The sequence below is a fragment of the Eschscholzia californica genome, unplaced genomic scaffold, assembly GCF_041429995.1.
Source record: "Eschscholzia californica isolate CP2 unplaced genomic scaffold, dmEscCali1.0.p SCAF_3, whole genome shotgun sequence".
NCBI classification, from domain to species: domain Eukaryota; kingdom Viridiplantae; phylum Streptophyta; class Magnoliopsida; order Ranunculales; family Papaveraceae; genus Eschscholzia; species Eschscholzia californica.
Window position 1 is genome coordinate 24,855,702 of NW_028238420.1, and position 9,677 is coordinate 24,865,378.

Below are 9,677 nucleotides of genomic sequence, written 5' to 3' on the forward strand. Positions count from 1 at the left end.
CTCACTTCCTACTTATAAGATGTGATGACTGAGGGGTCGCATGATTTGATGGAGAGGATTAAGTCGATGCAAATACGGATGGAAAGTGAAGCTGTCAAGTGAACCTCAAAATTGGTTATTAAATGAAAGGGAAATCGAAATGTATGGATCTCTAAAATTGCATAATAGATTTGTTTAGAAGACGTTATGGAAGCTTTGATATCATATGAGTTTGCTATTGTGATCTAGAGATTGTACATCGCTTTTGACTTACTTGTATCAAGTCTAATCATGTGTGATTTATGATTTGTTTTAGCGAGCTTGTGGATGTTGTTGGCTTAAACCTCTGAGTACGAAGTGTCTTATGTTGTATTTTATTTCTTATGCTTGTACAACATACATGTTCTAACATTTGTTAGTTGATTACACTTGATTGCATATTGTCTTTAATTGTGATATATTTGATTTCGAGAACGAAATCCTCTTTTAGGGTGGAAGATTGTACTACCCCTATTTTTTTTATATAACAAATTGGGTGGACGTAATAAAACTCTAGGTCACTTTGGTTGAAATACTAGTGGGTTTAAAAACTCTAGTCCATATTCAGTTTTGAAAAAGCATATGGAATAGAGAGGTTGTGTTGCCGCTCCTTAGTGAAGGAAAGATAATAAGTAAAGAAGAAAAGCGATATAGATGTTTTTGTAGATAGAAAACGGAACATGATTGTGGTCTTCAAGGCGTCTAAGGCGAAAAGAGGTACCTATCTCCTAATTCATTTATAGGCTTTTTCAATTTATTTCATGATAGGTTTAGTATTACTGATCAAATAGTTTCTATAACGAATGATTGAATGGTTTAAGTATTAGATTTATCCAGAATTCCATAAAACATCTACAGGGGACAGTATTGCAGTCTAGTTTAATTGAATCTGGTGTTGATAGATGATGAATTTGGACATGTTTCTTATATGTTTGGAAAGTTCCGTTTGTCTAAGTGAGAATCTACTACGAGCATCATCTCTTTTTGACTTGTCATGTTTCGTCGGCTTAGTATATCTAGTGAACGTGTTTGTAGTTTATTATGAGCGTCACTGTTCTGTATAGGTCTGAGACACCAAGTGAGTGTTTGATGATTTTGTTTTTTGAGATAAATTTGTGTTAACTTACATGTCAAGTCTGCATGCCATAAAAGTTTACCTTAGCTAAAGACATGATATTTTAGGTATTGGAAATAGATGAAACTCGTTGTAATATGAGGGTTAATATTAGATTAAAATACAAAAACCTTGAAAACCTAATAATCAAGAACATAAACTATTAGTTTCTACAATGAAAAGTAAATCTCGTTGTAGTATGTTAGTTGTCATTGTTGAATTTCAAATAATGACAATAATGAATATGAACGCAATGCTTCCTTGATTGGGGACTGAACTTGCCTACCCAAGACTTAAATTTGTGAAAATCTACAGCGGTTGAATTTTAACTATTTTATTCTTAAATTTGTGGAAATCTACTATTGTTGAATTTTAACCCAGCTATTTTAGTTTTCAAGTATTGATGCATTTTCTACTGAAGCTAGCTATCAATGTTGAAACTATTTTATGGAAGGAGTGCCGATATGAGTAAGAAATTAGTCACCATTGGGAAACCAGGTCATTCACATATAATATAACTTTCTTCTGTTGAGGGCTTCAGTAAAACTATATACACAAAGGGAAACCAGGTCATTCACATATAATATAACTTTCTTCTGTTGAGGGCTTCAGTAAAACTATATACACAAAGGGAAACCAGGTCATTCACATATAATATAACTTTCTTCTGTTGAGGGCTTCAGTAAAACTATATACACAAATTTTCTTTTCTTTTACCAGTACAATTTTAGCCAAAAACTATATTTAGAGTTCAACGCCGCTATTTAGCTGCACAGAGAACGATGGCCTCCCGATGCTTCCTAGAGGAGTTTCGACTCTTAAAACTATTCCGGAGCTCCCAACATTACCGTTCCACTTTGACCTCCCAACCTGAAGTTTTTCAAACAAGACATCAAAATAACATTTTTCAGGATATTCAATAAGAGTAGTCATGCCTTGATGAGTTCACGCGTTCATGTAATTGATGCACTTTTGTAGGTTCTTTTGGTTTTGAGGTTCATTAATCGACTATTTACATAAGATGCGCTCTTCCGTCCTACTTATCAGTTTTTGAGATTAAAATAAAAGCTACGCGACATGAGCACGAGTACGGAGATGAATACTACTACATATGCACTCTTCTGCCCTACTTATCATTTTTAATGATTTTCATTTTTTTTTCCCTTACTGTCACATTATAAAATGTTAATCAAAACTGATGTTATATGTTCACTAAGATGCGCTTACCAAATACCCAGTAACTGGATTATGTGAGACAAAGAGCACCAGAGTATATGACACGGCAAACAAATACTGAAAAGGAGTATTTACATTAAATAACTTAAAAGCATATCGGACCAGAAAGAGTATTCTGCAAATTGATTTGTTGATCGTCTGCCTTGATTAACGCTTGCTCTACATGTAAATCATACTTGAGAATTGAGATATGGTGTAATGCAACAGCAAAACACATATCAGCAGATTTCCCTAAAAGACCATTTAGATATTGAAAGTTCGAAACTTCTTAAGACAATTGATAGATTCTAGGATCCATTGTTATGTCATAAGTAACTGTAAATGCGAAACTTCACATTCATTGTACCAAGCAGAACCCTCCTAATGAGTGAAGCACAAAAAAAACTTACGGAGAAACTCAAATTGTTGCCATATGATGTTTTTTAGGAACTGACAAGTGACAACCGACCTATTTTAAGTGGAAATGCTTCTAGATGTTAGGGCTACATAGACGAACATGCAGAACAATAACAGATAAATTTAAGCATGTGAATTATGTACAGGTACAACGAAAAACTTACAGATACTGATGCAAATGCAGAAGGATGTGCTGTACAAGCACAGCCATAAATAAGACTCAATTTTTCCTTTGCTGAATGAATAAGCTCTGCTTGCACACCAGGATTGCTCCCTCCAAAAGTGGGGCGTACACTAACCAAGATTAATGAAAGAAAAGATTATTTTTCGGTGGAAGTTTATGATTACCTAAAGTCTAAAGGACAAGCATTAGAATTCCAAAGTAACCCCCGAACTATGGCACCCCCCAGTAACCCCCTACAACTACGGCATCCAACCACCCGTCAGGGTCGACCCAATAAAGACTGACGTTTTGCCCTGTAACTCCACTTATTGTAAGACAATTGTTATTCAAGATTAGTACCCTATCATGTTGTTCAATGGCTCATCCACTATATGTAAAATTATTATGGTTTTTCCTAAGTTTCCGATGACCTAAAATAACTTCCAACACGACCAAAATTTCTAGACTGTCTTTTTCTTAAATTAACCAAAATACAGGATTATAATGAGCTTAAACCAGTTGCACATTTAGCTCAAACTGTGACAGTTGCCACCGGTAACGTACGAAAGAGGTAACATCAGGAGGGGGAATCTTCATTCTTCTAAAGGTTCCAACAAATTATGTAGCAACTTAGAGAAGAGGTTGCATCTCCTCACAGTTAAGCTTCAGTTGTTCACAAGAATCACAACTAACTATTAAGGACCTCTACAAATTCCAGTTCAACTCAAGTACAACTCCAGTGAACTAATAGTATAGTATGTTAGACACCTCAACATCAACAAAACTTACTTTTCCTGCAGTTTACCGGGCAACTATAGGTTTTTAAAAATTGAAGTACACTACATAATATTTTACACCCACAAGGGTTCATATTATTATATCATGACAATTAACCTGTAAACTAAATGAGTTTTCAAAAGAGGGAAGGAAGCAAATAATACTACCTAAATTGGATGGTTGGTCTAACCATAAGACCAGATCTCTGCCAAGCTAAGGCTTGTACAAGCCCAAGTGAGAAAGCATTGTCAGGCCACTGTACCGTTGGTGTAATGGTAGTTCCCCATTTATTCTGCAAGAAAATTAAACATTTACTATGATACTATATTACTATCTACTGGAAAACGATCACCATAGTAATTGCAGAGATTAAAACTACATTTTAATTCATTGAACGTAAGAAGATATCAGGTAAATCCACAAACCTTGCACGAGAAGCTAAGCCTCGTTTCTCCTGGATAGCGGCCTTGAACTTGAAGCAAGCCACCAAGAGCAGGGACAAAGGCACTTGATGTTAACCCCTCGCCAGATACGTATGTAACTTGTCCATTGGGGAACTGCAAATCCATGAATGTCTGAAATAATAGGCAAAGTTAGAATGAACAACCGAGACGAACAGATCCAAACCAAGGAAGTCATAACTATAGCTTCAACAAGATGCAGAATGAATAAAAGCGGATAAGTTATATATGACTGTAGTACTGCATGACTAACAAATCTACAATTGGAGCAAGGGTTATTAAGCAGTTTCAACTTTCAAAGAGGTTGGCTCAATTAGCAAGAAAAAGAACATACTTCAATTCAATCAAATTATTCAAAAAAAAAGAATACACTTTATTTCATTCCATTTTAGAAACTTAAGGCTCACAAGTAAAACCGTTTACAGGTCCATCAGAAGACATACTAGGATTTACATCTTGGTAGATTAAGGATATATAGACAGACACCTTGGAGGTCAAATACACACCATAACCAAGGAATGAAACTTCGGTTTCGGTGGAAATTTTGGTCGGCCCAAAAGTGGAAACGTTTCGTGGAAACGTTTCGGTCAGTGTGGAAATTTAACAAATCTACGGAAATTATATAAATGTGATGTAGTTGTGCATAACAAGACTTTCAACCATAACTAAGCATAAAAAACATGTAGTCTTGACTCTAACATGAAGTAAGGGGTAAACTTGCAAAAACGTTGACGGGTTTGTGACAAAATTCGTTAACTTGAGGGTTAATCTATAATAAAACAGTAACACTGGGGGGCTAACTTAAAAAAGATAACTTGAAGCTATTATGGTAGGGGGTAAATATTAGAAATTAAGGGAGACATCCCAAATGAGGGTTAAGGGCGCACCCTGTAAGTGTTAAAAGTGCCTCCCTTGTGAGTTAAGGAGGTGCCCTTTACCCTAAAGGGGGGCGCCTTGATAAATCCCCATTAACCCTACAAAACCCTTATACAAAAAATCGTCTTCTTCTTTTCTGATGCTTCCAGCCGACAGACTTTAGGGTTTTTTATTTTCTCTCTCTAGATTTTGGAATCAAACCAAAATCACTTTAAGTTTCATGATTTTGTTGGGGGTTTTAATGGGAAAGATGATAGTAATGAATTGGAGAAGAAATTTTAAAGAAATCAGAAGAAAGTTTGAAAAACTCGACTCCAAATTGAGAAGAAAAACTGCATAAAGTTAAGCTTAAGGTATGTTATTTCTTCATGTTGAGAAGTTTATGGAAAATGTCGAAATTTCTTGATGTTTCGACCGAAATCTTACAAGAAATTCATGTAAGTGTGTTTCTGTGCACCTAATTCAGAAAACAGACATATTTCGGCCATTTCGACCGAAATATGTCGACTTTTCATTCCTTTGTGTGAAACTTAGAAACAGAATGAATGGTCTAGCATTCTATAACTCATCAACTTGACATGTTTATAAAAAATCACTAGCAGAGAGAGTAGTTATAGCAGGGCAGGACTTACGCAAGCGAATGGGTTGAGACAGATCATTGACATTAGTAACCACCTCCTATGCTTTGACCATACAGCTGGACAGAGTGAATGCATTCCGTTCTGATAAATAATCAAAATACTGTGTCAATTTGAACTGAGCAAACAAGTAGACACGAGTTCATACCATTCTAAACTCATGATTTCATCTCCAAAATAAAACAAGAAGAAAGGAAGGGCATCTTCTAAAAGTTATTTGTAACTTAACCAAAATACAATCTTAAAGAGAGTAACTAACATTTAAAAACTCTCCTAATAATCTGGTTTCTGTCCGATCCATAGGGGAGTGGCACTAAGGGTTTTCCGATCCATGTCAGAATACTACTTTTACCATGGAGGTTATCATCACAGAAAGCAAGAGCATTGAAGCTTACTAACCATATGAGAACCATTACAAAGCTAATGCTAAAATGGAACGTCACAAACTATATTGTTATACCTAACTTTATGATGTTTTAATGTGACACATGTTGCACTACCAGCTATATTGTCCATGATTAAGGTATGTCACCCTGTCCAATAACCTAATTCCACATCGTACCGACCCATACATCTCCACCTGACCAATCTAAGCACCAAACTCACCCAATTGGCTTACCAAATATGTAAGACAGAGCGTCATGGTGTTACGACTCATGTTTGACATGTCTTCCCAAGTAATGCATGAATATGTGGCTTGAACATGAAACTTCTGTTCTATATCACTTTCATAACTTCAAACACTCCCTGTGAGGCTTACAATAGTTTTATTACTAGGATGTTCTACTAATATTATGATAAATCACGACAAAGAAATAATGAATTACTGATACTATGATTATTACTAGAATGAAAGGTGGAAAAAAACAAAGTTTCTACCATACTTCAATTTAAAAGAACAAGTTGGCCTACCATGTCAAACTGCACCAATTATTCAAATCTCTACCAATCTATAAACATCATATCCAACTAAAATACTAGGTATAACTCAAGCTTGAGCCCTGATGTCATGATCTCACCTTCCGATCATAACCATACCAAAGCAAGTGCTGCTTTGACAAATGAACTGGCAAAAGAAGTGTTGTATCTCGAACAAGCAGTACTGGTCCAAGTTGAAGTAGGAACAGAGGCGCATTCTCGTTTCCTGAGGTAGAGCCACCATGGGATGCTTCTACCCTCCATAAATCGCCTCTTGCAACAAATGAACTCTCGATGTCATGTGTTCTACTGTCATATGTTGATGTAATATTAATACTTCCCTGCATTGAGAGCAAAATGTGTCAGCTATACAAATCATATATTTTTTAGCCTGTAGTAATGATGCAAATATGTCATTGTCAGGTCCCAAAATATTTAGCTAATAACCTACATATGTGAAAACAATAGAATGTACTAAAGAAACCAACAATGTGAGGATTTTCAGACATTTTAATTTCGAATACCAACAACCAGGAATATATAGCATCTCATACATGAAATCTTTATGTCATAAGCACTTTCATGTAGATTAAAGCATTGCTGTTGTTTATCATGCTACAATATGCTTAATACGATCCAGTTCTTTTTTAGCACATTCCAAACTTGTCCGGCTGAATCGCCATCTTTCTCTTGTATGAGTGTATCTTCTAACATATGTGTTTCATACTTGACGGACCACAAATAGTTATTTACCTAGATTATGTTTCAATGGATGGGGTTGCACAAAAAATTTGACAGGAAGATAACGAAAGATAGAAATCCTTCAATTTTTTTTGGTCAAGGGGTCTAAACTAGGGAACCTCCCATACTACCAAGTGATGCCCAAGAGATAGGAATCATCATACACTATCACAGTTCTAATTAAGTTGTATGCGTATGCGGTACTACTCTAGGAAGTCATAGCGATAATCACCAATAACCCCAAATACTTCTACTACAAATTGAAAGTAGAGCATTTTACATGCATCATGAGCAGTCTTCACTTCAGAAAGCATAATAACGCATTCTGTACATTGGTTTCAATCACAGTTCTTATTTCGTTCTGCTGCTTGAGGTTCATCATCTGATTCATTAAGCCCATTGCATAGCTGCAATCAGAATTTCTAGGTCAACCCAGTACAACCAACTTGATGAGTCAAGGACTTCAACGTTATGCTGCGGAACCGTGACGGTCTGGTTTCAGTTACCACCCAAACCAAGAAACTTCAAAATTTTAAACCATAATTCTAAGGAATATCAAGTTGTGGACAGGAACATCAGCAAAAGTGGATCGAGGAAAGGGCAAGGATTAAGGAGAACAGAAATGAACTATAAAGCATGAAATTTATGAAACAAGAAGCATTGAACCTATAAAAATTGCCAAGGCATAACTAAAGCAGGATATTTTCATGGCAGAAAAGTAGAAAGTTTACCTGCGGCTGCCTTGTTCCGAAGTTTCCAGCACCCCTCAAATTTTCTTCCTCCCCAGTATCTTCTGAAACAACTTCAGTGGTCTCAGAAAATCCATAATCCCTAAACTGTTCGGCAAGCGATTTTAAATCCTCCTTATGCCCAGCCAAAACAGCTTCTCTTCTTTGACTATCAAAATCCACCCTTAAAGACGAAACCTCATTCTCATCTTGCCTAAAAGGAATCGGCAACCTTCTAAAAAACTGCTGAATAACTCCATTTAGACAAGCTCCAAAATCAGCTCCAGCTTGACCTAACCTATTCCCAATATCAAAAATAGCAGAAACCCCAGAGTTATTATCAATAGGAATTCCAAATTCTCTTTTACCAAAGGTCTGAGTAGTGAATTCAACATCGAAAAAGTTGGCTTTTTGAGGATTTGGCCATGAGAAAGAAGACGGGTTCATGTGAGTACTGAGCAACCCTGTAAACCCTTGAGCTAATCGATCAGCCAAATCATGGCCGTGTCTTTGCATCTCTTCCCATGCTTCAAACGACCTTTCTACAGACATTTGGTATAGATAACAACTTCGATGAAGTTTTAACAGAGTTACCAGTATGAGAAACTAGGGTTTCTAACTCATCCAACTTTATTTAATTCACCAACTTGAGAAAGGATAAGATAGAGTCAGATACCGAATTAGGTTCTTGATCGTAACGAAGATGAGAATTGGAAGAGAGAGAAAGGGCTGGAATGGGAATCAGCCTTTTAGGGTTGGATGAAGACTTTTGTCGTCAGAAAGAAGATAAGAGGAAACTGAATAGACAACTGAACCAGTATTTTGTATTGAAAACCCAAAAAAACAGAGTTTTGATCTTCTTCTTCTAGGTCCTAGCTTTGGGGTGCGTAATACACCCATAGGTAGGGGTTCAGTTTGATATTTTTAGGGCTAATTTTTCATTTGGATTAATTCCTTTTTGACCACTTATTTGTTACCATTTGGCATTTCGATCCCTATATGTGTCTTATCTTTTTCTTTTCCCCCATATGTGTTTCGGCTTCTTTCTAGACCGAAATGCTGCTTGGCTCGATTGGCCGGCCGACGTCAGCCTGAAAGCTGAAGTGGTCGGCCACATCGGGCCAAATAATCTTCCGCCAAGAGGGGGAAATATTTTTTTATCAATCTATTTTGGTCTGTCAGATAGCATTTTCTTAATGGAGTTTGCTCGGAACTTTGCAATCATGGTTAGAATCTAGGGACCTGTGTATACTTAATACTTGTGTAATTATATCTTTGATTTTGGGGATAGAACTAGTTTTGTTCCAAATTTTTAGTTTAGATTTTACCAAGTTAGTAAGGGATTAATTCATGGTTCTCTTGATCTTTTGACCTATGAAGGTTCATCTGCAAAAATGAATCCATGATTAAAAAAAGAAGATGAAATTTGAAGATCCAAAAGTATTGAATATATAAATCCATCTTCAACTTTTTTTATTCACATCTTGATGGAAGAGTCACTTCGTTGAAGGAATTCTTCAACCGAGATGATGGTTCGTTAAATCATCTTGTTCTTAATGATCTTCATAATTTCATAAAAACCCCATGGACAGCAAAAACAAGTTCATGAAT

At 36.1% G+C, this 9,677-nt stretch overlaps 1 protein-coding gene across 2 annotated transcripts; it reads right to left on the bottom strand.

Annotated features, from left to right (window-relative positions):
- Positions 1 to 1,597: 1,597 nt before the first annotated feature.
- Positions 1,598 to 9,048, bottom strand: LOC147549160 (epstein-barr nuclear antigen). Of its 2 annotated transcripts, XR_015237562.1 has the most exons (8): positions 8,070 to 8,998; positions 6,699 to 6,938; positions 5,674 to 5,763; positions 4,130 to 4,279; positions 3,872 to 3,996; positions 2,929 to 3,058; positions 1,822 to 2,002; positions 1,598 to 1,678 (listed from the first exon to the last, which is right to left on the bottom strand). XR_015237562.1 is itself a non-coding variant. In XM_086669004.1 (7 exons), the coding sequence occupies exons 1-7, from the start codon at positions 8,616 to 8,618 to the stop codon at positions 1,877 to 1,879; spliced, it is 1,410 nt and encodes a 469-aa protein (XP_086525130.1). In that variant the 5' UTR covers positions 8,619 to 9,048; the 3' UTR covers positions 1,763 to 1,876. The 2 variants fall into 2 exon arrangements, 1 of the variants encoding a protein (XP_086525130.1); XM_086669004.1 differs by lacking the exon at positions 1,598 to 1,678 and having other exon boundaries at positions 1,763 to 2,002; positions 8,070 to 9,048.
- Positions 9,049 to 9,677: the final 629 nt, after the last annotated feature.